Here is a 27806-nt window from a genome sequence, read left to right as displayed (position 1 = left end):
AGCTACAAGTATACAAGGAGAAAAATAGGTATCAGACTGGGGCATCTTTGTTATCTGCCAATATATACATATAATTATATATACAATTATATCTTTTTTTATCAATATATATATATATACACACAATTATATCAATATATATATGCAATTATATCTATAACCAATTCGCGATGTAGATGTGCAAGCGAGGAAAGAATCCATGGAGAATTCAGTTTTCTAATTCTTTTTCCGAGTGACCTCTCATTGCCATCTACCCTAATAGCAAGAGCTTTCTCTCATGTGATTCCTCGGTCATTCCTTGGTGGACAGCAAGCATTGTACTTGCTTTTCCATCCAGATTCTTCAATATTTAATCACCCACAGCCCCTCACTCACCCCATAAACCCACAACCAGATCTTAAAATATTAGGACCCCCACGCTGCTACATCAGTTAGGGTCTGTCATGTCTGCCCAACCCATTAACAGACCAATACCCATAGTTCATAGTCAAGCAGATTCTGGACCCACATTATTCAATAGTTCCAAAATAAAGACATCCTGGCTGAAAAGCCATCCCAGAATAACATTCAGATTTTTGCAACATCTGATTTATGGCATTACTTAGGAAGGTTAGATATAATTTGGGAAATTGTCCACAAGACAATAGAACTTAGATGGTTAGTGGTTGATGTCATCATCCAACTAGGCTTATTTAACTAGGACTTATTATGACTAAAAGGAGTATACCCACCACTGACCCCTTCTACACACGATTGTTGGAGGGGTGGACTGGATAAGAACTTAGCTTTTGGCATTTTTTACACAAAGTGGCCTCTCTCAGACATAAGCCTGCATTCTCATGTTTATCAGCCCAAAGGTTTACCATTGCAACAAAAAATGACCCTTCGCTAGGATTTCTTATGCCGGAGACCCAAAAAAATGGGTGAAGAGTCCGGAGTGGATATGGTCTTGTTCCTAAACCATTTTGGCGTGTTGTAGGTGTATGATATAAGGAAGGATATAGCGAAGTTCCATATCCGAATAAACCAAGGCTTTCACACAGTAAACCTTAGTAGATCCCAAAGGACAGTAGGAGAAATTCTCAAGACAGTATTAGATGAATATGTTGCAACTACTCTCAATCAGATTGCACAAAGCATTGCTGTTAAAGTGTTAAATTTCAAATTTGTCAGAAGAAAAACATTCACAAATGGCCATAAATAGTTGCGAAGACTTGGTTTGATGCCTAAAAGCATCATTGGCAGAAGAACCACATCTTGATAACTACTCAACTTTATGTCTACATCATTCTTTGTAATCTGAGCCTCATTTGATAATGAGATTATCGTGGGTTTGAGAAGCAAATATTGCCTAATTCCTCAATATTTTTTCCATACCAAAAATGGCACAGACCGGTTTCTAAAACAGCCAGAATATATAGACCAACATCATATGTACTTTAATTTTCCCTGCACTTGCAATCAAGAAAAACAGCAGGATGGTCCATTGCAAGCACACAGCTGGCAGACTTTTTTTTGCTTCCACCTAATCTCCATACTGCAAGATCTCTCTCACCAACAGAAGAAGAAAGGATGTACTTCCCATCTTCACTGAAGACCATACAACGAACAGCCCCCTATTCGGCAGAAGATAACTTGCTTAAATTGACAAGGAACAGGCAGTGAAAGAAATTTTGAAGCACGGAACAAAAGATTAAATAGCAACTACTTTACACTCACAGGGTGGCCAAAAAACTTGTGTATTTTATTATTGTCTGAGCAATTGAAAATCTTCATCTGACCAGCTGCAGTTGCTAGGGTTGTTCCATCTGGTAAAAATGAATAACCATCATGAGTGGCATAAGCATCTATAAACAAACGGGCTATTCACCAATATGCATGACATTGTTTTTCAAAACAGAAACACATGGCAGTTGTTTTTGTTTCAAAAAACAAAGTCATGCATAATGGCAAACAGCCCCAAAACATGCTCTTGCTAAAAAAGTGTCAGATAGAAGCATTAACAAAACAAAGCAACATGTATTGGATTTAGTCAAAGAACATATAGTGTGCTTAGTAATTGATTAGCAAGCAAATTGCTTTAATAGGGGTTAGAGGTGTCCAATTAGACAAAATATCTGGCATAATTTGATCAGATCTCAATTTCACTAAACTCAATGCACTATTTGACCAAATAACTGATGGACAGATGGAGTACCCCATCTTCCCAAGTTCTATACCATTTTTAGACTGATTTTTTAATTGGGACAGCTCTGGAAACATTGATACCTGATCTGCGAAAATTGTAGTTAGCATTAGAATGAAACCACTCAAAACAGAGAAGTTTCCTACTTCCACATCCTCAAAGCTCCATACTAGGCAGCAACAGATGCACAACCAACATAAAAAAAAAAAAAACATTTTCTCCTGTACAACATTCACTTCCTTAATCAATAAAAAATTGTTACATTGAACTCATCAAAAATATATACCTGGCGAGATGACAATTGAGGAAATTGTCTTTGTAGAAGCCTGAAACTTCCTTAATATGTTTCCTGTCATGGAATCAATTTGGCAAACCATACCATCAACTCCTGCAGTATATGTACATAAAGCATGGGCAGAGAATGAAATGGCACTGACACCCCTGCTCATTATCAAGAAAAAGTGGTCACTGGTTAGAGAATGTATTTGGCTTTGTGACTATTCAAGCCACTTAAGATTAGCATATAACAATTTAGGAAAGTAATGCATTTTAGGACTTAATTGCATGATAGAAGATTGCAAAAAAAAATAAACAAAAGCAAAAGCAAAAGGCTTAAGACACAAATCTCATATCAACCATGAGACGAGATGGATTTTCTTCTCTTCTCAGAAAATAGTGGTCAATCTCTGACCAGAAAATGAATTCTCTTCTCATGGATTTTAGGGAAAAAATCTCTGAAGTCTGACTTGCGAAGAATTTCATATTTCATCACCACAGAGGAAAATAATAAAAACATCTAAACAAAAAAAAAGAAGATTAACATAACCCCTTGGAAGAAACTTTCCACTGTCAATCTCTGATCAGAAACTGCATTTTCTTCTCATGGATTTTTTGGCAAAAAAATCTCTGAAGTCTAACATGCTAAGTTTCATGTTTCATCACCACAGAGGAAAACAACAAAAAGTTAAAAATAACTAATCAAAAAAGGGAGATTAAATATCACACAGAAGCAGCTCTCATAATAATTAGTTCTCAGCCAATTGAAATATTCAGAATAGCGTATACTGCCAAATTGAGGCTTGCAATCATCGAGCCACATATATGTTCTCTTCAGTCCTCAATACTAAAAAGCAAGAAATTTTTCAGAAATAGGAAAAGTTTGTCTTAGATCTGCAGGAGATCAGAAGTTGGAATGGTTTCTCAGTCACAGTTAACTCAGAAACACGGACCAATAAGACTTCATCATCTCCTCCCGCAAATTTATTCGTTTAAAAATCAAATCAAAAAATAAATAAATGTAAATCAAACACAAAAATCATCAAAGAAAAAATACAACAAATAATGAAATGTCATATTGTTGCAATTTTCTCATCAGATGACCCTTGTAGCAGAATAAAAGAAAGATTACCATTGAACCTTCGAAGAAACCTTCCATTAATAATATATCACATAGAAGCAGCTCACACAATAGTTAGTTCTCAGCCAACTGAGATACTCGGAATAGAATAGAATATATTGCCAAATTCAGTTTTGCAATCGTCAAAGCCACATTTATGTTCTCTTCAGTCTTCAATACTAAAAAGAAAGAAATTTTTCAGAAATAAGAAACTTATTTCTTAGATCTGCTGGAGATCAGAAGTTGGAATGGTTTCTCAGTCACGGTAAATTCAGAAACATGGACCAATAAGAACTCATCATCTCCCCCCGCAAATTTATTCATTTAGAAATCAAATCATAGAATAAATAAAAGTAAATCAAGCACAAAGATCATCAGGGACTTAAATACAACGAATCATGAGATGTCATATGGTTGCAGTTTTCTCATCAGATGATCCTTGTAGCAGAATAAAAGGAAGATTACCATGGCAACTTTGAAGAAACCTTCCATTAATAATATCACATATAAGCAAATCTAATAATAGTTAGTTCTCAGTCAATTGAGATACTCAGAATAGCATATATCGCCAAATTCAGGCTTGCAATTGCCGAGCCACATTTATGTTCTCTTCAGTCTTCAATACAAAAAGAGAAATTTTTCAAAAATAGGAAAAGTTTGTCTTAGATCTGCTGGAGATCAGAAGTTGGAATGGTTTCTCGGTCACAGTTAATTCAGAAACACGGACCAATAACATTTCATCATCTCCGCCGACATATTTATTCGTTTAAAATCAAATATAACAGTAAATCAAACAGAGATCATCAGACTTAAATACAACAAATCATGAGATGTCATTTTGTTGCAGTTTTCTCATCAGATGATCCTTGTAGCAAAATAAAAGCATGTTAAGAGAAAAATAAAGAGACAATCATGATAGACAAGTAACATGTGAACAATTTTGGCCTGCGAGAGACATAATAGCAACCAAGGTTCACAAATCGGTGAAAGAAAGCACAAGATCATCAGAGACCTTGTGCTAAGGGGAAAGAAAGCACAAGGTTCCCAACACGAAGTAGGGAAAGAATCTAAGGTATAAGATTAGGGAGAAGGTTCAATGCCTTATGCTAAGGGGATCAGTTGTGGTTATTCACTCCACAAAGAGTAAGCACGCATGGTTGCGTTCCACCAAAAGATTTCTCTAGTTGCAGTAAATCAAACAAGATCATCAGAGACTTAAATACAACGAATCATGAGATGTCATATTGTTGCAGTTTTCTCATCAGATGATCCTTGTAGCAAAATAACAGCACTAGAAAGAGACAAAAATGAGAAACAAGTAGAAGGTAAACAATTTTGGCCTGCGAGAGACATGACGGCCACCGTGGTTCACGAAATGGTAAAAGAGAGCAATAATTTATAGATCAACAATGCAGAAACCTTAAAGAGCAGCACGAATTAGGGACCACCATTTGAAAAGCCATTAACTTGACAGTTAACTGTAAACTGTCAAAGTGCTATGAGTTAGGCAATACTTTGAGCACACGTAGCACAGAAACACCAGTAAAGAGTTTTACGATCCAGAATACAGGAAGCCTCAAAATCTCATGGAAAAAAGCAATAAAGAGGAGAAAAAAATGAAAGAACTTTGATTAGATTTGCCAGTGCATTTGAAAGGGAACAAAAAAATATAACAGAAAACATAACAAGAAAAGAAAACAATAGAACAAAATGAAAAATAACCGACCTTCGAAGTACATGTAGACACCGTCCTTTGGTCGCCATGGCGGCATGACCTTTTTCCGGAGATCAGGCTTCCCCTTCTGCACGGTGGTCATCACCATGTCACCAACACAGGCCGACGGCAATCTGTTGAGACGACCCTTGATCCCCTTCACGGAGATGATGTACAGATTCTTCGCACCTGTGTTGTCGGCGCAGTTCACCGTCGCCGCCACCGGAAGACCAAGCGACATGCGGAACTTGTTTCCGTCCGTTCCTCCACGACCTGCAATGGGAACAAGAACAACTCAAGAATTCCATTGTTGGAAAAGCTCTGATCTGAACGGTAACCCTAACCCTAAAACATGGACGAAACATAAACACTAACCCTAGCGTGATCGAAGACGGAATACCTCGTGACGAGGGCTAATTTGGCCCGACTCATTAGCATGCGGACACGTGTTACGACCGGCCAGGTCAGCTTAGGTAACCCGAGCACCTCGGCAAGAATTAAGGTCTGAGCAGCTCATGGTACTCCAACTTGCCGAGGTGTCATATAGCCCACTTTTAGAAATTAGCCATTGACCTTTTTGAGATCACACCGGATGGACTCAATAAGCTTTATCAGTTCATACAAAGTCCATCTCCATGTGCAAAACGGACCAGGTAGTATAGGTTGGGGATCTTGGATGTGTTCCGTGAGACCCTTATACGGCAGCACGCCTATACAAGGTCACCTCTAACATTACAAGGTATGCATGATTTAACTCTCTAACTCTTTTACTCACAAAGCTTTCAAGCTCGCAACTGCACCCTTTGCTAACTTAAGCATCCCAGTTCGTGCACCGTCACCTCGCATTGACATTTTCACGGACTACAACTTGATTTCTTAAGGGAAGTGTCACAATGTTGGTTTTGCGAAATTTATAGCTGCTCCTTTCTCGGGCTTGTAACTAAGTTTACCTTAACCACCCCCCTTCTTCCATAATGCCTAAAAAGTAATGTTACTTTGCATTTTCATTGGATAGGTAGCATCAATCAGATCTACGCGAAGAAGAGACAACAAAACGAAAGAGACAGAGTTCTCCTTCGGACAGCAACATAAACAGGGCCATCAAAGGTCGCATTACACTTCCCTCGAAGGTCGCTGGATCACATTACACATCCCTCGAAGGTCACTAGAAAGTAGACAGCAAAACGGGGAAGGCCTCTTTCGTTCTCCCTTCGCAATGGCTAGTAACTCGAAAGGCCAAAAATAGGGCCATCGATCAGATCTATGCGAAGAGGAGATAGCAAAACGAAAGAGACCTTCATTCAAAGAGGAGACAAGCTCTCCTTCAGACAACAGCGTAAACAGGGCCATCGAAGGTTGCATTACACTTTCCTCAAAGGTTGTCGGATCGCATTACACTTCCCTCGAAGGTCGCCGAAAAGTAGACAAAGAAACGGGAAGGCCTCCTTGTTCTCCCTTCACAATAACAAGGAAACTCGAAAGGCCAAGGACCTCTCTGAAAGGAGACCCAAAACCCACGTGGGACTCTCGCACGATTGGGTTGCTTGTTTAGCTTCCATCTACACGCATGAATTGCATGCACGTGAGATCGCCAATCTACTCGCATGAGTAGATTCCATTTATTGGACGGAGAGCACATCCATTCATCCATATATATTATATGATGTGAAGTTTAACAAGTTGAAAGTGGCAAGAGTCAATTTTGGGGCTTAAAAGAATCCGGTGAGAAAATTTTAAGGGATTATAGCATGTAAGAGTAATTTTTGAGCCCTAATATCAATAAAAGTAATATATTTAATAAAATTCAAAAATAATTTAACTTTTTAAAAATAATATCAAAAAGGGGCAAAGTTATTGTTCATCTTCTTCTTCTATATTATTCATCCGAGCCGCCCACCACTGCCTTCAGCACGCCTCCGCCTCCGAAGGTTGCTAGAGCCCAACGAATGCCCAGCGAAGACCATCTTATACGATGACCCATTATCAACCCACAACTTCTTTAACGTCTCAGATTCCTGATTCAACAACCAAATTGCGGATTTCAACAACCCATGGTGGACATACCCACCATCGAACATCTACATTCCCAATTTATTATCAAACAAGAGCTTGTAATCACTCTCCTTGACAAGATTCAGACCTCTAATGGCGAGAATGATTTCACAATGGTTGTGGTCGATGTAGATGAGGTAAGGCAGAGCATGGCCCTGGGTCTGCTCGTATGTGACGCGCTTCACGACCCAGTCCGGGTTCATACGACATCTATCCCTGGGAAGGACTTTGGGATTGCGGAGGTCTTCCTCGTAGACGGCGAGGATGCAGTGGCACATACGAGGGACGGGTTCGAATTCTTCTGAGGTGGACAGTGGCTAGGTGGAGTTGTCGTCGGAGCCGACATAGGTGTAGCATTTCCATACCCAGCGAGAGATGCTTATGCAGACGACACACTCAGCTCCACACCAATGAGACATATTCCTCCTCTGTTAAGGAAGGAGAGAAGCTTCTATCCTGGTCTTTGATGAACCCCAAACAAACCAAAGTAAGGCCCAACAGAAGAAAAGTGTGCCCGGGTGTTCTAGAGAGAGCAGGTGAGAGAGAGAGAGAGAGGCGACAGAGGTCGCTGGAGACCAAAGTTGCCGAAGGTGGGTGGAGGCGTGCCGGAGGCAGTGGCAGGCAGTTATGATGAATAATATATAAGAAGAAGAAGATGAATAATAACTTTGCCCCTTTTTTATATTATTTTTAAAAAAGTTAACTTTTTTTTAAATTTTATTAAATATATTACTTTTATTGATATTAGGACCCAAAAGTTTCCCTTATATGCTATAATCCCAAATTTTAACGATGAAATGTTAATAGTGGCACCAGAGCCACGGAACCTCTCATTTCAAAATTCCTAGGGTAAATTTCTTAAACTACCCTTATGGTTTAGTTAATTGACTAAGTGTACCCTTACTGTTTGAAAATTAACAAATGCTACCCCTATTGTTTCTAACAATTGATTAATACTTCCCTTATCATTAATGTTCCATCATTAACCATTCAAATGTGTATCACGTGACTGTTATAACTTCCAAAAATACCCAATTTACCCTTATTATAACTTCCAACACTGACATTGATGTTGTTTTGTATTTCCCGATCGTGTCAACAAGTTCTCACATGACAATTGACTAATTCTCACTATCAACAAGTTTATCCCCAGCTAAACAGCTCATTCTTTTTTAATCAAACTCCTAAAACAACCTCCCAACAGACTCAAACGCAACCTTTGAAACTAGGTCGGATCGATCAAGCATATTCTTCCCAATCCTTCCCAATGCACTTTGCTGAGGAATAGAGATGGACACTAGATTGCACAAAACCTAGGATACTCGGGTATATACATTAGGTTAATTTTGTTTTTGTTTTTTTTTTTTCATTTTAAGATTCTGATCAAGAGATGCATCCCAAATTTGATGCCATTATTTATGTTCTTCTAAGAGTCTGAGTTCTACAGTGTTACATTCTCATGAGAGATAAGACGAACCATTATTTCTTAAACTATAGCGCACCAGCTCTGATGCACTGGCACTGGCATCTATTACTCGCAGTTAGAAATGGACGGCCAGTGTTTTTTGAGCTTTATAAAGCTTGTTAGAAAGTGCTTTATGTTTTCTTGGTTCTTCGCTCTCTGGTATCCATTTCTTCATAGACACTCCTTGTTCGGTATCCTCAGGTTCTTTAGTTTAAGTTCTGGCTTTGGCTTTGGTTTTCAGGGGTTTCTGCCTTGAGGAGATGGGCTTCTATCTTGAAATGGAGTTTGTGCAAGATGAAACCCCATGCCGATTAATAGCAGATTTTTTGAGAGGAGAAAGATGAGGAGCTTCTGAAGGTTTTGGATCTCCACTAGGCAGAGGTGCAGAGATGTGAGACCCATTGGAGTTCGAATCAAATTCCACTGTTGTTTTGGGGAGAGATGGGAGGTACCAAGAGCAGCGAGAGGCTTTTCTCGCCAAATGATGTGCACGAAGATGGAATTCAATTTCAAGCCTCACGTAGCTCTTCAAATCATTTTGGTCCAGAACTTGAAATGGTTCCAAAGCAAATTCGTCTCACAGATTTAAAGGCAATAGATGGAGATGTGTTTACAGGATCTGTTTTTCTCACTTCCCCCTTTCGAGTTCTCTCCCTTTCCTTACCTTCTTCACCAAAAAGGATGCACCTATGAAGAATGATTTAGCGACAAGTGATGTGCAAAGACTTATGCAATGGGGTGCCGCTCCACACCACCCTTTATTCTTCTTTTTGATTCACCACAGAGTGGGGCTTTGGGTTTGAAAGGTTAGGGTTTGATGAACTAGCATCTCTTTCCCCTTATCTCCATTTTTATTTTAAATATTTGAAGAAGAATAAAGGGTAAAAGAGTCTTTTTCTTCTTTCTACTAAGGGATGCTAACTTAAAGGAAGTATTAGTCAATTTTCAAATAGTAAGGATACATTTAGTCAATTACCTAAACCATAAGGGTAGTTTAAGAAATTTACCTTTCCTACTAGTAAAACCCTAAACCCTTCTATCATGGAGAATGGATAGCAGTAGTTCTCCCAAGTATGGGGTTCAACTCGGGCTTTGTTGGATCTAGTTGAGGTCAAAAACCAAGCCAAGCCCAAGGGAAAGGTACCTCAGGTCCTTAACAACTCAACCATAACCCAACCAACCCAACCCTAAACTCAAAGAACCTAACCCTAGCACAACCCAATCTTTGGATATCTATCAAAAAAAAAAACCTTTGGATTAAACCGATTTATCATGACCGGTTAGGGTTTGAAGAAGAAATACTAGGCCATGTTTGGGAATGCTTAAAAATAAGAGTTTATTCAAAATAAGTGCTTATTTGGGTCATTAAGCATTTATTGGTAATTGGGAAATAAGCCTGAAATAAGTGCTTATTTTAAAAATAATGGGTTATTTTTTAAGCTCAAATTTCCAACTTTTTTTCAAGTGCTTATACAATAAGCACTTATTCAATTTTTTTCTTCCAAAATTATTCCTAGTTGAATTTTAAAATACCACTTATAAAATTATCCGTAGTTGAATTTTATAAAAATACTTTTATGAAAGTACTTTACAAAAACACTTTTATAAATGTACTTTTATGAAAGCACTTTATAAAAGTATTTTTAGAAAAGTGCTTTCATAAAAGTATTTTTACAAATGTAATTTAATAAAAGTGCTTTCAAATGGTATAATTTGAAATTGAAGGACAAAATAGTCATAAATGCTAATTTAAGTGCTTATTAGAGAAAAATGCTACCAAACACCTGATATAAAAACTTGAAAAGGTTGGGCTATATACAAAATAGATATGGAGAAGGCTTATGACAAGGTTGATTGGAATTGCCTCCCGAGGATCATAGAACTCAAATGCTTCGGGGAAGTTTGGATTGAGTGGATGAAAGGGTGCATTAGATCGGTTTGGCTCTCAATCCTAGTAAATGGCTCCTCAGTTGATTATTTCAAAACATCCAGAGGCTTAAGGCAAGGCTGCCCGCTCTCCCTTCTCCTTTTTACTTTAGTAGCAGACATTCTGGATGCCTTCATGAAAAAGGCTTAATGTGATCTTATAAAAGGTTTTTCGGTGGGGCAAGAGAATATCCAAATTTCTCACCATCAATATGCAGATGATACCATTTTCTTTATTGAAGAAAAAAAAAAAAACAAGATTTTCTCTTAAACTTGAAAAGGATCTTGAAATGTTTTGAAGTAGTAACAAGGCTGAAGCGAAATTATCTCTTAAACTTTGGGTTGCAGGGTGGAGTTCCTCCCTTTCTCATACTTGGGCCTCCTCCTTGGGGGAAACCCGAGATCTACAAGTTTTTGGGATGCTATCATTGAGAAATGTGAGAGACGGTTGGGCACTTGGAAGCGAAATTATCTCTCCAAAGGTGGTCAACTAACCCTCATCAAGGCCACACTTTCAAATCTCCCCACCTACTTCCTCTCCCTCTTCAAAGTTCCTGCTAAGATCAGAAATAGATTGGAAAGAAATACAAAGACATTTCCTATGGGAGGGAGGAGGAGAGAAAGGCTACCACCTAGTAAATTGGAAAGTTGTGTGCAAGGGAAGGAAAGAAGGAGGATTAGGGTTGGGTCACATCTTAGAAAGAAATCAGGCTCTCCTTGGGAAGTGGCTTTGGAGGTTCAAAACGAAACAAAACTCTCTGTGGGCCTCTGTAATTTGCAGTAAATATGGTAGAAGCAATTGGAGATGGGGCAACTCTTTCCCCTTACCAGCTCATTCCTCCCAAAATCCTTTTTCTACCCTGATTAGATTGGAAGAAGGAAATGGAAACATTATAAAATTCTAGACAGACCTATGGTGGGGAAACATTTCTCTCTGTGAAGCCTTCCCTTCTCTCTTCAAGCTAGTGCGTGACAAAGAAGTTCTCATTTCTGCTACCTTTTAGGACAGACTTTGGACCCGTGGAAACTATCTCATTTGTTGTTAGAAATCAGGGAGTTGGACTCCTACTTACAATGCAGCTTCGAATGGATTCCTAGAGAATTAAATCATGTGACTGATAATCTAGACAAATATGGGCTGGGAAGGGCTTTTTTGTATAGTGATTATACTTTTCCTTTGTAGTGGGTAGTGGGCTTTGTCTTTTGTTTTGGTGACAAGGTTTTGTACATCTCCTCATGTACATCCCTCCCCTTTTTTGATATAATGAAATGTGTTATCTTTTTCAAAAAAAAAGTTGAGTGCCAAATGCAAATAAGTGCTTATTCGAATAAGCACTTGTTTTTAAGCACTTTTTTTTAATTTAAGCATTTCCAAACATGGCCTTAGTTCTACTTACCTATTTCGCATTTTCGTGTATTTTTCGGCGGGAGGAGTGTTTCTGCTTTCTAGAAGTGAAATTTTATTGTCTAAAAATCACCTTAAGCTTTTTGTTACATCATTAACAAAAGTTGTCTATATAAACATTTTTAATATTTTATATGACCAAACTACCCCTGAATGATAAGTCAAACTTATTAAAATGGGAAAATCTATGATACCGAAAATGTATGGTACCGGAAGAGCTTTGACCAATCAAAGCTCCTTGTTGTGAATTTAGTTCCCAGGGCAAGGGGCACTCGAGGAGAACTTCCCGATCCAAGCTCTTATTGGCCAGCTAGTTAGCAACTGCATTTCCTTCTGTGTGTGTACGAGTAAGAGATTTGACCTGCTATCCTTTGGGCTATCAGCTTGCACTCCTTCACTACCTTGAAACACCACACCGCCACGAGATTCTCGAGCAACCTTGAAGAATGTTGATGACAAGAAGGGAATCTCCTTAAATGGTGATGGACTCTCTCTAGACCAAGAAGAGCTAACTTGTGGGTTTTAAAGGTTGCCCACATTTCTGCCACAACAACTAAAGAGTTACTTATCTTTCCGCAATTGAGTGTCAAAACCTTTTCCCCTGAATCCTTCATAATGCAGCCAAAACAACCAGTCCCATATGCCTTTCACTGAGGTGTCAAAATTTATCTTTAAGGCAACCCAAATAACGGAATAAGTGGCTATCCATCTTATCCAACGTAAACTTTTTGGCTGTTTTGCTAGTTGAGAGTTAGAAAGGGGTATTTGTTGCTTTGGCTGCATTAAGGTGGAAGTTATTCTTTCCCAAAACCACTGGGTTCTTCTATCTAGCCCCTTAACGATTTGGCTGCATTAAGGACATGCTTTTCTTTCTACCCTTCCAATTTGTTTTTAATTTTCTCAAGCGCTCCATAAGGTGCTTTTTGTCACCCTTTGATAATAGGGGCTCCCATTTCTTCTATATTTGACCTTGTGATACCCGAAGCTTTGGCTAAGATTCTTTGGAACCTTCATGGGATATTTTTGGAAAAAAATCGTTGTCGATTTTGAATTTTTGGTTTTTAATCTGAAGCGTTTGCAATCTAATTCAAAACATTCATGATATTATGACAAGGTTAACAATTGTGACACACTCCATTATTCATCTAATCCATTTTTCATGGAATCTCATTTTTTAGAGAGCTGTTTTTAAGTAGTCCCATTCCAATCTGTCAAAAGTTTTTTCTACATCAATTTTGTAAGCTACTACCCCTGTTTTCCACTTTTTCTTACTCATTGTGTGGAAGATATCATGAGATATTAGTACATTGTCAGCAATTTTTGATGACTGAAGAGGAGAGACAATTTTACTTAGAAAAGGCTTCAATTGTTGACCAAATTTTTTACTATTACTTTATATATAACACTGCAGAGATTAATTGGCTTAAACTGAAATGGTTTCTCAGGGTTTTTTTTTTTTTTTGGGAATTAGTGCTAAGAAGGCTTTGTTTAGCTCTTTAATCATTTTCCTGAGTGGAAAAAAAAAGCTTGAACCGCCACCGAGTCATTGATAATGTGCCGATATTTCTTAAAGAAACCTGCATTTAAGCCATTTGGGCATGTGGCCTTTAAATCCCCAATTTAAGCCATTGGGCCTCTAAATCTCTAATGAGCATGTTGTTGTACTCACCTTGGAAATTAAGAACGTCGTTTATTTTCTTATTGAATATCATCTTACGAGGAAATCAATTGTTTTTACTTTTTATCTCATTTTACGAGCAATTAAACACAACTTATAAATGTTTTATTTGCATGTTTACAAGATGGAATGTTTAAGGGTGTAAATGGATCATATACGATCCGATCCTATTTTGTCGGATTTTTTTTGGATCGAATAATAGGACTCAATTGAATTGGATCGAATTTGGATCACCCTTATCCGATTCAACCCGACCTATATTTGTATATATTTGTAACCATATTTACTTATAAAAAGGCATGTGTATATATATATATATATATTGTTTTTATATAAACTATTATGTCCCTTCTTTTAATAATTTATTAAATTGTTCAGAATTTAAATCAGATCATATTATATTTGAATATCCAACATCTTTAATAATTTTGGATTCAAATCATCATTTTTGAGATCCGATCGGACCAAGTCAAGAATATATACTATCAGATCAGATTCCAGATATACCCTGATTTGAATCTGATCTGAACCATTTGCAGTCATAGGAATGTCCTTTTATTTTTTATTTAGTGAACTGAATTGGTGAGGTAGAATGCATTTGCAATTGATATTCTTTTAATAAAATAAATAAATAAATAAACAAGCAGGGAAATATGTATGTACAGAATACTCCCAAACGGCCCATATATAAATAACTTTCTTCCACTAAGCCCGTTCGTTTTTTGAAATTTGGTAAATAGGAAAGTGGTTGATTTTATTGTTGTCTACCATTATTTTTCCTATATATCTAAATTATTTTGTTTCCAAAAGTGATACTCATCTTCATATGAATAAATAACTTTCCTACACATACAGTCGGGGAAAAATTTTTAATTTACCTTTGAATCAAAATAACATAAATAAATACATTCCTGGTTCCTGGAAAAAACAAAAGTGACTAAAAGGCATGATTGAAAGCTGTTTCATCCTTTGATGCCGCATCGCATCAATTTTTGTTTACATCTCACTGGAGAAATGCTCACGGTAGATATGATAGAGCCACGTCAAACATGACCCAGACGGCATTTTCATCCATCTTCCACCGTCAAAAGGAGAAAGGATGGATTTTTTATTTTTTATTTTTTATTTTTCTTTTCAACGCTAGCTCATCTCAATCAAATAATCCACCCGGTGGTCATCATGGGTGGTGGTGTGGATGTGGTATTGACCCAATAGAAAATGAACTTGTAACAAGGAAAAGAGAACAAGACAAAAAGGACAACGGAAATGTTGGGCCCTGGACATGTGTTTGTGCAGTTGATGACTTTTCAGCCATAGACCACAAGCTATCCACACCAGTAATTTATACTTTAAAACTAGAACACGACAACAGGTGCTGCTCGTGGGTGTCCGGTGGCCCTCCAAGAAGTTGCCAACTCCCGGCTTCCCCAGGTGGCCTACAATGGCAGAATTCATTATTACAGGGCCACATGAAGATGAAGGATCACATCCTTCTCAGCCTGATAAAATATATACTTTTCCTGATCTTCAGGATTTATTCGTTATTGTACTACCCCTATTGACCACAACACCCAATGGTGAACATTGGTGCTCTTATCATCTGTAAAGTATAAACAGATTTGTTTATATTTTGATTTACGCATTTAGCTGTCTGTAATAAGACCTGAAGGTACAAAAACTTTTTCAGTACAATGTCAATTGCTTTTCATATTTTCATCCGAAAGGGGTGAAAAAGAGAAGAAAAGAAAGGGCCAATAGTTTTGTTATTAGTGAGCCCCATGGGCCATGGCTTTAATCATAGACACCATTGGAAGGATGAATATGGTTCTCTATTGGAAGCATAATAACAACCATATCACCAGCCAGCATTTGCCAAGTGACAATGATGCCTACTAAACTCAGAGTTTGGCAAATTATTCTACTAGTGCCAAGCTGAAATTGAGAATTGAACATATCAAGAGTAGACAGTAGGAGCTCTTGTCCAGACAAAACACAATATGAAATGGTGACACGAGAGAGCGGACAAAAGAAGCAGGATAATTGATCAAGAAAACTCAAGCTCCTTCAACAAATTTTCCTTTTTTCCATCTCTAAATTTGAATAACAATCAATACTTTATTCAAATAACATGCTCCCTGTGGACGCCTCCATCTCCTCTGTCCATCCACCCATCCTCCAATGTGGCAAATTTACAATATAATGACAATATGATAACATATATTAAAACCAAATTAAAAAAGTAACTCTATTCCTAGAAATCTCACATAACTTGGGTACTAACTACCAAAAATTTCATTACACATAAATGAAGAAATGAAACTGTACATATGATGATATAAACTGCCAGCTGGGCCTAAAAAGCTTCTTCAGAGTGTGTGTATGGCCGAAACTTGGAGAATATAAACAAATGAAAACTGAGGAATTGAAGATTCAACATCTGCATTTTATTGGAAAAGAATTAGGACAATTTTGAGATGGACATGTAAGAAGAGTTTAATTTCTCTCAATTGTACAAGGGGCTGAAACAACTAATGGTGGTGAAAGAAGAGGTGATCTCACAAAGCTCCAGCCCTAGCTTGACCAGTGAAATATAGGAGAGAAAAGCAGGCCAATGAAGAATTTGAATGTGAGCTTTGGAGGTCAGAACATGGCTCAGGGGATACTGAATCAGAGAATCCTGAAACACTCGAACAAATCCAAGGGGAATAGGCATGAGAAGTGATTGAGAGGGATATATTTGAAAGACAAATAGAGGTGAAGGGTGATTCTTGAATTCCAGAAAATTCTCCAGCTATAGTGATATTTGTGCCCGTAATGTCCTTCAAGGTAATCCCATAGACAACAGGGAGTGCATTGGGATCAAAATTGTCATCTGGATGGGACCCCCATTGCCCAGTAGCCCAAATTGCTATGTAGATGTCTCTCATCTCCAAATCTGACATGAAAACATCTTTTATATAACCACCTCTGCCTGTAACAGTCCTAAGACCGATACCAGTAAATGAGTTTTGTAGGTTGAGGTGCTCCACAACAATGTTGGAAATGCCACCAGACATCTCACTGCCAAATGCAAGACCAGAACCCCTATAAGCTCGGAGGTGAACCTTCCTAATGTGGACATCTTTTGTAGGTTTTCCGTAAGCAATGCCATACTCATCCCAACCACTCTTGAGCACTATGGCATCATAGCCAACGCTAATGTTGCAATCCTCAATGCACACATTGTCTGAAGAATCTGAAAATATCATTTGTGTAATATGCAATACTTTAGACTTCATATAACTTTGAGTTCCAAAGAAGAAAAACAAGATATATAACTTCTATGAATATGTGGATTTGATACAATTGCATTTAAAAATCAAATTATAACATATAATCAGGTAGCCATATTTGAACATAAGTCCACTCATTTAAAAAGTTTGGTGGCAGGTGAACCGTTTAAATTAAAAAACATGTGAAAGTTGTCATGTTATTATTCACCAAACAGCTCAGAAGACCTACAATAAAGTTATAAAATAGCTTTTCTATCACTTATGGTAATCTGATGAGTTAGACACAAAAATCAGATCTTTAAAACCTGAAAACAAGATCTTAACGAGAGTGACACGCTAAATTAAAAACACATGCTGGAGAAAGATTGGTAATAAAGTCTAAAAAGAAGTTACAGAAATATTGCATGTATACTAGATACTTCAGTCTTAAGTAGTAATGAATTTTTCATCTTATTGTTCCCTATCAAATTATATCATAGTTGAAAGGTGTATAGGTTAAGCATGTTTAAAACCTATTTATTTATTTATTTATTTATTTGTAAAGGGAGGGTCTGAGTTTAGATGATGGTCTCATTGTTCATTTTTCCAGGGTAGTATCAAAACAATGTATTCATAGGTTAATGATAACATGCAAGTATATGTTTGCATACATGGAGTGATTGTTTCCATCCTTTTTTTTGTCTAATTTACCAATACAAAAAACTGTGTTAAAAATCATCCAAACGTTGTATGCATAAATTACAACACCTAGTTATCCAATTTCTAAGTCTGAAACTTTACCACAAAAGTTTGCCAATTTGCATTCACAACAACGATCAGTTCTTCCAATTTTAGTGTGTACTAATAAATTCAAACTTCCAACCACAATAGTATACTTGGTTCAAAGATGAAATTATATTTCATGAATCTAGAAAGGAATTTGAGTGAACCCAAAAAGATTTCAAAATTTGTCTACCCAATCATCTCATCATATGTATCAGTTTAAAAATAGCATCTCAAAAGGCAAAAACACGCATGTCTACTTTAACTGTTGTTTGGAAATTTAAAAGAAAAACTAGCAGTCATTTATGCACTCAATGAATTATAATTGAAGCAAAACATATGGTTGACGTGGCTAAAGTTGATTATGTTTTACCCATCAAAGAAGTTGATTATATTCTCTCCCCATGAAAAAATCAGGGGGGTACAAGAAATAAACACACATAAACGGGGATGGGGGAGTCAAGACTCTAACTCTAAGATATGATAATACCACTACCAAAAAAATAAGATATGATAATACAAATCTTACGATATAAATAACCTTTTTCAGATTTAATAGTAATAACCACAAACCTGGGACTATACCACTGGTGTAAGGAGATTCAGGTGGAGCATGGATTGTTATATTTTGAACTTGCACATTACTGCATGGTATCCACCAAATAAATATAAAATTATTCCATATGCTCAATATTTTATTTAAAACAATGAAGATTTCTGGAATAAGATAGACAGTTAACTCACAAGAATGGATGGACAAATACCTGCAATAGACTGGATGGATGCTCCAAGCAGGGGAATTCAGGAAGGTAATATTTGATACTATGACATCATTGCAGCCAATAAATTCCACAAGATGAGGACGACTGTAATTTAAGGAATGAGAATTGAACCATTCCCACCAGATGGAACCCTGACCATCAATGGTTCCATTATCACCTGGTTAATTATGAAAGAAGCATGTTATATCATAGAAACAAGCAGGATGATCAAACAAAAACCAAGAGAAATTCCTAAGAAGTATATTTGCCTGTTATCACCACATCTGTCAACCTATATCCCGTTATCAAGCTGTGGTATCTTCCACCTGGGAGTTCAATACCACGACCATATGATGGTAATGGTTCAACAACTTCCCAGTGAGATGAATCCTACAAGAACAAGAAAAATGGAGGTTAGAGATAAAGAAAATACTCTAATGAAAATGTATTGGTAGCTTATCTAGAGTACCATTACTAATTTACTGCCTCTTTGTGTGGATACAAGAGACAAATTTGGCATTCATGATAAATAGAAATGTCGATAATCATCATCAATTACTTTTAAGGAAACCTAAATACCAACTATTTGGGACGTCTATGAATCTCATTATGCCAATCGGTGATATCTAGGGTCATGATTTTTGTTAAACTTTATTCTTCAACTATATCTTGCCACATCAAAACAGTCGACTTTCAGCTTTCCTGGTTTCCCCTATCTTCCTAACATAGTAAGTTTGCACCAAACCACTAGTCCACTGGTTCCATAGTTAATCTAGTTGCACATGACAAGCATTTCAATCTTCACACAGCAGATGGTGGAAGCATTAGAAAATTTTAAAATAAAATTGTTGTTAAACATAAGTTTCTTCTTTCTTTTCTCTTTTGTGAGGTTGTGATATAACTCAACTGAGTTCCTAGGAAGAAATCTCTGAGGGGTGCAAATTCAGTGCCTACTGGGAAGGCCCACAAATATATGCACTACCAGGAAAGGGTTTAGTACCTACTAGTAAGGTAAACAGTTTATGAATTATCAAGCCCTCAAATGATGTAAAGGAAAGCCTAAAGTAGAATATAGGCAGAGTGACTTCCAAGAAATTGAGGATGAAAATTTTGACAAATTGGCACAATTGCCTTATCTAGAAGTCCGTATAGCTAAATTTTATTCAAAGAATGAGGGTTTGTCTTGCCAAACTAATGGTCTAAAATCTCACAAAATATAAATCAAAGATATTTACCATCTGCAAGGAAGTTACTGCCTTATCTTTACCACATGAAAGAAGCAAGAGAATTTTCAACATCAACTCTCAAGGTGAAAAACCTGTTTTCCAAAAGATCATATTCTAGACCCCTCCCCCTGTCATTTTGCAGCAGAGGTTGTCCAATAGTCCTTAGTGTGATCCTCAACAACCTTGTATATTACTCTTACCAGAACTCCCATTCACTTGTGTTCATTGGGTTGGGTTTTTATGGAGAACTCAGGTATAATGCTTACTGGAGTCAATAAAAAATGTCAATAGAGAATCTTTGTTTATGGTGCAGCTGCATGCTACTGCAGACCATCAAGAATGTGAGGGAGCATATTCTTCAACATGAGGATCAGCTGCATTCACAGCTGAAAGTTGGGTCTTTTGAAAGTAAGGACCTCAGCCATCAAAAACATGAAGCCTTAGGACTGCTTTGGAGTTAAATTGGTCATAGGAAAGGACGGGGAAAAAACAAAAGAATTTATTTCTTCCAATATTTCCATCTAAATGTAATGCTTTTGTTTATCCCGATACACACCTCTGTGAATTGAGTTTTTTATTGATATATCTGAAATTGTAAACATAGATGGTTGCAATTGTTTTGGTGCTCTAAAGATCAGGTTGGGGTTTGCATATTCCAAGCTAACTCACCAAAAGGGAAAACGTCTAGTTTTCTAGTACAAGGAATCTCCTTCTTTTATATAATAAACTTCTTCACCAACTGAAAGAAAGGGATAACGACCAAGAAAAGAAAAGTGCCAAGCTAGAGATGAGATAAGGACCTGGGATCCAAGAATGAAGGCACCTTTCTCCAAGAATAGTGTGAGGTGGCTGGTGAGGTTGAAACTTCCAGTAAGCCATCTACCTGGAGGCACATAGAGCTGAGCACCTCCTTTGTCAGCAAAAGATTTTAGATAAAAGATGGCATTCTGAAAGGCAATTGTGTTCAGTGTTTTCCCATCCCCAACCGCACCAAATTCCAAGATAGATACACTGTGAGGTCTGGGGTCCAAAGCCTTCTTTAATCTGCATTTTCCCTCACTATCTTCTCCATCAATTTCAACAGCATTGCACAGAGAGAGAAGCAAGAAAAGTGTCACCTGAGAAAGGAATAAAAGTAAGATGAGTTAAAACAAAAGAGATACCCTGCGGACACAACTCTCAGCACATTTTCTACCTTCTCACATCCACAAGGATGCTAAAATAAGCAGAAGCAATATAAATTAACAAGGAAGACAAACAGTGAAAGATATTCCTAGAAGGGAACTATAACAGACAAAGAAACAAGGAAGACAAGAAACTTGAACGAAGTTTTAGGTTCAGTTACTACTGCGACAATGAGAAAAGAGGTCCACTCAGAGAAACAAGCATAAATAAAGCATGTTCAAAAAAAAAAAAAGTGACTGAAATCCATAACGACGAATTGATATAGATGAGTTGAGGAAATTCGATCAATTTGAATGAGTAAACTGAGTAGCAGAACAATCACTACTCGATAGCACTGAACAACTTCAGCTAAAACTTCCTGGTAACCAGATCCAGAATTGGGAAGTCAGCTAGAAAACTCTATAAAGCAGAAATTTTGATCCGCAACTGATCGCGCAACAGAACATGAAACTTAAAAGGCTAGAAAAAAATAAAAGCAGGGAATAGGATTAATGAAGAACTAGACAGTAATGAACTTGTAACCTAAGTGAAAATAAAATGAAGACTAATAGATACGTGTGATTGCAGCAACAGGAAGACAATGTCATAGACAAAAACAAACCACCAAAAGTATCATTCTGATTGCCAGTATTCATGAACAAGAAAACAAAACCTAGCACGACATCAGATTCCAAAACAAAGCAACAAGAAAGAGAAACAAGTGAATAGTGGAAAACAACAAAAAAGGAGAAAAAAATAGAACATAGACAAACTCGATTAAAGCCAGAAATGACGATATCTAGACTCTACACCGATTAACTAAACATTGCAGAGTATACATCCATTACAAACAGGGGAAAACTCTTAAAATCCAGCATCCGTTTGTTACCGAAATAACGAAAAAATCCGGACAGCACACATGATTTAGAACTCAGTAACCGCCTCGAAACCACTCTAAATCCTAAAAATAGATTTAGGACACCCAGAAGAAAAGTATCAGTGTATCACCTTCGAAAGTCACTCCTGCCAGCAAATTACACACTACCGAAACAAAAACCTCGGGACAACCAAGGCTTGAAAAACTTCTTGATCAGACAAAAACGTTCTAATTCAGAAAAATAAAGGAAACTAAAACAACGTACTTACTAGCCTCTTCATGAGCTTCTGCTCCTTCCGTGAACACCAACCCAGAAAAAAGGCAACAAGAACAATAACAACAGACTCTGCAACGCAAAGAAGCAGCAACAAAATAAAGGAAACAAGAAGTACATAAGCATTAACTAATATGGAATTCAGAAAAAAAAATGAAATATAAGAATGGTAAGAAGAAAAATACTGAACAATATTGTATATAGTAAGAAAAAAAATCTTCGATAAACAAATCAATCAAAATACAGAATTACTAAAAGTGCAAGGAGAAATAATAATTAAAATTTAAAATTAATTACCAGTAATTACACTCTCCCACGTATACAAATTATTACTACTTAAATTCACTTAGAAACGGCTGCATCACATCCGCAGTTTCACAGACATACAGACATGAAAATGACACCAGCACCATCTCTCCCACATGAAACATACACAGACAACAGAGAGAGAGAGGAGAAGATGGTAGGTTTTGGTCAGTGTAAACTCTAAACTCGTCAATGGTTAATATAATTATATTAATTAGATGGATGATTGTATTAATATATTAGGAGAAATAAGAAAAAATAAATAAATAATAAAAAATAGTGGAAATATGTAGGAAAATAAAAAAAAATGGAAGAGTGTATAGAGACCAGAGTGTGCATGGGTTTCGGGTCGCATGTGGATGCCAGGACGGCCTGACGGGTGTGGGTCTCACATCAATCATGTCCCCAATGCTAGGCTGGCATTACTCACCGTGACAGACCACAACTCGTTTTGCCGTCATTCCTGACCCCACTGGGCCACCCATCCACAATAGGAGGTCACATCAGCGCCCCATTAAGCGCGCCCCACATATACATCTCAGCCTGCATTAGAAATATTTTTCGAAGTTGTTATTGACATATGTTCTAAATACACGGTTGGAATGCGTTGTGGGACGCTTGTGAGACAAGTTGTGGGGCGATAATGTAAATTCCCACCAAAATAAAGAAAACACAACACTGTTGGATCGCCCTTTCCTTGCTGCCTTGCTGGCTGGAGCTTACTGGACTGGACAATGGACATCTTAGGTCTTCGACAACTCTTAGCTGGACTGGACAACCTTCGCAATGACTATAATACCCCCGCCTCTCCTCACAATCAACCTTTGACCGGCAAGCCCCACTGCAGCGCTGCAGCCCATGAGGCATGAACCCATTTATTGACCGCAGAACACTGCCTCTGCAGTCATTCAAAAAGGAGTTCACATCTGCGCCCCTCAAAAGGGGCGCTCTACAACGTCCCACAGCATATCTTCGCCGTGTATTAAGAACATCTCGCGATTATGATATTTATTAATTTGATACTATCATCGGAAGATGTTCCCATGAGGGGAATGTACTGTCTATGGGGCACAGATCTGAACTCTCAAGAAAGGAAATGACAAGTTTTTTGTTTAGGTCATTTATTATAATACCTTTCATATCTTTACAAATTTATTAAAACCTATCCTTTATAATTTTTTTTTATTTTCGTAAAACACCCTTTTCTATAATAAGTATTTGTTTTACCATCGGAAAATAGTAACATGATTACCTAAATCGAATGTAAAATATTAGGATATAAGCGCAATATTGTTTATTCTAAAATTATCATAATATTAAAATTAATCAAATAAAGACAAATAAAATGGTTGTTTGAGTTTTAATAAGGGCAAAAATAATATTAGTTATTTTTATTTTTTATTAAAATTATTCAAATAAACATTAAGATCAAAATTATCATTATTTACTGTCATTTAATACATTAAGATAGAATAAGTAAATCCATTGCAAACTATAAGAGTTGCTTTACTAAATAGCCATTTTTGTTTTTAATATTGCCGAGGGGAATTAAATGGCGAAAATACCCTTAAGAGAAATAATAGATGGGTCTCTGTCTGAATAGGGGATGATAGTGGTGGTGGGCCTAAATGTAATGGGCACATCTCTCTCCCCCCTCTCTCCTGAGTCCTGAAGAAGAAGAGTGAGTGTGTGTATGTGTGATGTGATGATGATAATGAAGAGGAGGAATAATAATGCAGGCAAAACGCGGTGGTGGGGGTGGGCTGCTGGGTATCACAGTATCACTGTACGAGAATGAGACATCTCCAGAGGCTCGTTGAAATTGAAGGCTTAGATGGTTTCAGTGTTTACCGAATTGGATTACAGTTGGACTGTCTGAGATCGGCCTGCGGTGTATTAAATAATGTGGGGTTAGATGATTCCGTGGGCCGTACCTCTTCCATTCCATGTGCCAGCATCTGTGGGTCCGCCGCTCTTCTAATGTGCAACACCCGTGGACTCACTTTATTGGTCCAACTCGAATCAACACCGAAAAGTCTTTCACATTACCCTAGACCTAGATCACCTACACCACCAAGAATCGAGATGTGTTGACTGTTAAGTAACAATGGTTTTACTTTCATATTCAAAAATTTTACAGCTTTAGCCTTTAGGCCTTTAGCTTGTCGTCGAGGGATGGGGAGTGCAGCAGCATCGGAAGTTGATCCAATATTGTAGGGTGAAGTGCAGGTGATATGATCGGCTGCCCACACAGCGTGCCCCCACAGGCCCACAGCCCATCCCCTCCGTGCAGAGAGGTGTAAATCGGGCTGTGCCGTCCGTGATCTGGCACGACAGCACACAAGTCATGTTAGATTTGGTATGATCATGTGGGTTGTGTTGAGACTGTGGTTTTAGGTTTATGGGTCGGATCGGCATAGTATTATCGAGCAAGCCATGCTATCTACGGCCCGGCCCAGTATGACCCATATATATATATATAGAAACAATTATTTTCAATTTTATTATATTAATTTAATTAATTATTGTATATATATAAGCAATTATATACATCAAAATTCATATAAAATTAAAAAATTAAGTTTTTTTCAAATTTTTTAAATAAATAGTTTTAGCCTAGTCCACGGCCCGGCCTGGCCCAAGGCTTGATCCACAGATTAACCCAGCCCACGACACAACACAGACCTGCACAAGCTTGGGTCGTGGGCCATGCCAGGCCGACCCCCCAAGTTATCCTAGGGGAGGGTAGCACGGCTCGGGATAGCCCACACTTTACACTGGCCGCCTGCGGGCCATGCCGTGCTGGCCCGATTTACACCTTTATCCGTGCACAGGGACATCTCTCGTGCTTGTCATGAGGAGATATTCTCAATGCGCAGAGGGGATGGTGGTGAGACACCTATGGGGCATGTGCTATTTGGGCAGTCGATCCCGTCACGAAGTGTTTGTTCTATTTTAGTTTTTAAACAATTGAATTTAGTTCTTTTTTTTTAATATTTTAAAGGGAAAACTCCCCATCACTACCCTGTACTTTGGCTCGAATGACAATTTGGTCCCCGAACTTTACAATGCGACAATCCAATACCCAAACTTTTAAAATGTGATAATCTAGTACTGTCGTTAACCAGTCCGTTAATCAGTCGTTAAGTGACATTTGAAAAGTCAAAAATGTCTTACGAATGCCATCTAATTCTCTTTATCAACCATCCAAAGATTGACAATAAAATGAATAGTCCCAAATTCTAGATTCTTCTAAACAATCACCAACTTTTTTGAATAGAAGAGGTCAGTAAGATTTGGGACTCTTCAGTTTTTTGTAAACCTTTGGATGGTTGATAAAGAGAATTATATGGCATTTTTAAGACATTTTTTACTTTTCAAATGTTACTTAACGGCTGATTAACAATAGGTACTGAATTGTCACACTTTAAAAGTTCAGATATCGAATTATCACATTTTGAAAATTTGAATATTGAATTGTCACATTTTAAAAGTTCAGATATTGAATTATCACATTTTAAAATTCGGGAACCAAATTATCACTTGAACCAAAATATAAGATACTAATCCAAAATTTTCGCTATTTTAAATTCTTCAGTAGAGATACCTGATAGGGTTAATGATTTTGGGTCGCCTTTTTCTATCTAATAGCCAGGCTAATTAGCTTTGGGACGGTTTTGATAAAATTTGGCCAGAGATGAATGCTCAATACGAAAGAAACTCGAGTTGAGACTTGAGAATAAGTTTTTTTTTTTATTTCCAATTCAATTCCTGGGGTAGTAAGATAATGACCTCAACGTGAATAACCCAATTTTAAAATTAGACGAGCTGCTTTAATTTCGGGCCCTTTAACCTTATTTCATGACTCAAGTTACTCGTTAAGCCCCACTAGTTTGCAGTAGCCTTAATCCTGGGCGATGGTCGAATAATGTTTTTGGTCATTTATTCGAATAATTCTTTCTCTGTTCTTAAGTGAATAAGTAATTTTTTAGCTGAAAAAAAATGTTAAAATTTAACGAGACAAAAATGTTCATTAAATAAATAATAAAAAAATACAAGGATAAAATTAAAAATAGGGAAAACTTGATTGAATTAAAAAGAAGACAGATTCACTTACCTAGGGGTAAAAGACTAAAAGACTCACTCGGGTGGTAAACACAAGGCCTTAGTGTTTCCATCAAAACACGAAGTGTTTTACTACACATTGTGCTTCGTAATTTCACATATTATTTTCTTTGTCCCACATTTGGTAGGAACAAGAAGTTTGCTCCATTTAGGAGAGACCGGGAAAGAAGTGTCTATACATTTTCCATGGTCTCATCTCTCAAGTAATATTAAAAAGTAATTAACCTCTTGAAAATTAAAATGTATTGCTTCATCTACAAAATATATATATTAATTGGATTGGGATGTAATTATCTAATTAAACGATATTGTTATATAATTATCTAATTATATAAATATATAATAGTTATTATAAATATTGTTAATTCCATTTCCAATTAATTATATAAATATTGTTAGATAAATATATAATAGTTATTATATATAATTATAAATATTATAATTATAATTATCTAATTATACAAATATATAATAGTTATTATATCGAATCGTTCGAACAGTTTTGTCAAAACGGCCAACCGTTCGACCCAGTAACCGGACCCCTGACCGGTTCAGTCTCCGCGTCGGTTTTAAAAACCATGATGCTATGTCATTCGAGTGTGTGATTCATACGACCCGAAAATGGAACCATTCTAGCCACCGCTTTTTGGGTCGACGATTCGACCGTCCAGTTCGAATGATCGGACGGTTCAACCTAATAACTAGACCCCTGACCAATTCAGTCTCTAGGTCAGTTTTAAAAACCATGATGTTATATCATTCGAGCGTGTGATTCATACGACCCGAAAATGGAACCGTTCTGGCCACCAGTTTTCGAGTTGATGGTTTGACTATCCGGTTCGAACGGACGGCCCATTCTGACAACAAAAATTAAAAAATAAAAAACGGTCAAAACCATTGAACATGTCAACGGGATAACGGTTCGATCACTCAGGTCAGTAGGTCATTAACTGATTCAATGGTTTTTTGTCAATGACCAGGATTAGGGTAAAATGGAACTGGTTGCCTGGACGGTTCCCAATTAAATAATAAAAAAAATGACAGCCCATTTTGACAAAAAAAAAATTACAAGCAAAAAATTGAGTGTTTGAGGTCCATTAAGCAATACCATACGAGTTATGTTATTCGAGCGTGTGACTCATATGACCTGAAAACAAAATCATTCTGGCCACCAGTTTTCAAGTCGACGATTCAACTGTTCGGTTCGAACGGATGGCC

The 27806-nt window shown here is 37.2% G+C and overlaps 2 protein-coding genes, 7 non-coding genes and 1 pseudogene across 14 annotated transcripts; all 10 read right to left on the bottom strand.

Moving 5' to 3' along the window:
• Positions 1-1168: 1168 nt before the first annotated feature.
• LOC104598873 (uncharacterized) lies at positions 1169-5991 on the bottom strand. 6 transcript variants are annotated; one of them, XM_088899803.1, is made up of 6 exons: positions 5671-5991; positions 5308-5568; positions 2472-2626; positions 2220-2354; positions 1720-1808; positions 1169-1616 (listed from the first exon to the last, which is right to left on the bottom strand). In XM_088899803.1, exons 2-6 carry the CDS (start codon positions 5343-5345, stop codon positions 1440-1442), a joined length of 594 nt encoding a protein of 197 aa, XP_088755929.1. In that variant the 5' UTR covers positions 5346-5568; positions 5671-5991; the 3' UTR covers positions 1169-1439. The 6 variants fall into 6 exon arrangements, with proteins under 6 accessions (XP_088755929.1, XP_088755930.1, XP_010259444.1 ...); XM_088899804.1 differs by having other exon boundaries at positions 5696-5991; XM_010261142.3 differs by lacking the exon at positions 2220-2354 and having other exon boundaries at positions 5671-5963.
• Positions 2869-2965, bottom strand: LOC148801810 (small nucleolar RNA R64/Z200 family). The gene has a single exon (XR_016085091.1). It is a non-coding gene; the product is annotated as a small nucleolar RNA R64/Z200 family (small nucleolar RNA).
• LOC148801809 (small nucleolar RNA R64/Z200 family) lies at positions 3039-3135 on the bottom strand. Its single transcript, XR_016085093.1, has one exon. It is a non-coding gene; the product is annotated as a small nucleolar RNA R64/Z200 family (small nucleolar RNA).
• Positions 3197-3280, bottom strand: LOC148801808 (small nucleolar RNA U54). Its single transcript, XR_016085073.1, has one exon. It is a non-coding gene; the product is annotated as a small nucleolar RNA U54 (small nucleolar RNA).
• Positions 3951-4020, bottom strand: LOC148801807 (small nucleolar RNA Z199). The gene has a single exon (XR_016085079.1). It is a non-coding gene; the product is annotated as a small nucleolar RNA Z199 (small nucleolar RNA).
• LOC148801806 (small nucleolar RNA U18) lies at positions 4255-4328 on the bottom strand. Its single transcript, XR_016085087.1, has one exon. It is a non-coding gene; the product is annotated as a small nucleolar RNA U18 (small nucleolar RNA).
• LOC148801805 (small nucleolar RNA Z199) lies at positions 4380-4447 on the bottom strand. Its single transcript, XR_016085080.1, has one exon. It is a non-coding gene; the product is annotated as a small nucleolar RNA Z199 (small nucleolar RNA).
• On the bottom strand, positions 4784-4853 carry LOC148801804 (small nucleolar RNA Z199). The gene has a single exon (XR_016085076.1). It is a non-coding gene; the product is annotated as a small nucleolar RNA Z199 (small nucleolar RNA).
• A 1184-nt stretch (positions 5992-7175) lies between the features above and the next one.
• Positions 7176-7766, bottom strand: LOC109114808 (uncharacterized; annotated as a pseudogene).
• An 8118-nt stretch (positions 7767-15884) lies between these two features.
• LOC104598874 (putative polygalacturonase) lies at positions 15885-22568 on the bottom strand. The gene is made up of 7 exons (XM_010261144.3): positions 22455-22568; positions 22153-22229; positions 20643-20960; positions 18886-19006; positions 18620-18794; positions 18429-18499; positions 15885-17056 (listed from the first exon to the last, which is right to left on the bottom strand). The coding sequence occupies exons 2-7, from the start codon at positions 22162-22164 to the stop codon at positions 16377-16379; spliced, it is 1377 nt and encodes a 458-aa protein (XP_010259446.1). The 5' UTR covers positions 22165-22229; positions 22455-22568; the 3' UTR covers positions 15885-16376.
• Positions 22569-27806: the final 5238 nt, after the last annotated feature.

Source organism: Nelumbo nucifera, chromosome 3, assembly GCF_055504915.1.
Source record: "Nelumbo nucifera cultivar China Antique chromosome 3, China Antique-T2T, whole genome shotgun sequence".
In the NCBI taxonomy this organism is placed as follows: domain Eukaryota; kingdom Viridiplantae; phylum Streptophyta; class Magnoliopsida; order Proteales; family Nelumbonaceae; genus Nelumbo; species Nelumbo nucifera.
The sequence above is the reverse complement of the archived record's forward strand: the minus strand, read 5'-3'. Positions and strand labels throughout refer to the sequence as shown.

Coding starts and splice junctions, on each gene's coding strand:
- LOC104598873 (XM_088899803.1), bottom strand. CDS start 5,345: ATGGCGACCAAAGGACGGTGTCTACATGTACTTCGAAG. Junction 2,355..2,471: donor CTCAATTGTCATCTCGCCAG/GTATATATTTTT, acceptor GTTGCTGCCTAG/TATGGAGCTTTGAGGATGTG. Junction 1,617..1,719: donor ACAAGTTTTTTGGCCACCCT/GTGAGTGTAAAG, acceptor TCTGCCGAATAG/GGGGCTGTTCGTTGTATGGT.
- LOC104598874 (XM_010261144.3), bottom strand. Junction 19,007..20,642: donor CCTTCATTCTTGGATCCCAG/GTCCTTATCTCA, acceptor TTGTTCTTGTAG/GATTCATCTCACTGGGAAGT. Junction 18,795..18,885: donor GACAGATGTGGTGATAACAG/GCAAATATACTT, acceptor ATAATTAACCAG/GTGATAATGGAACCATTGAT.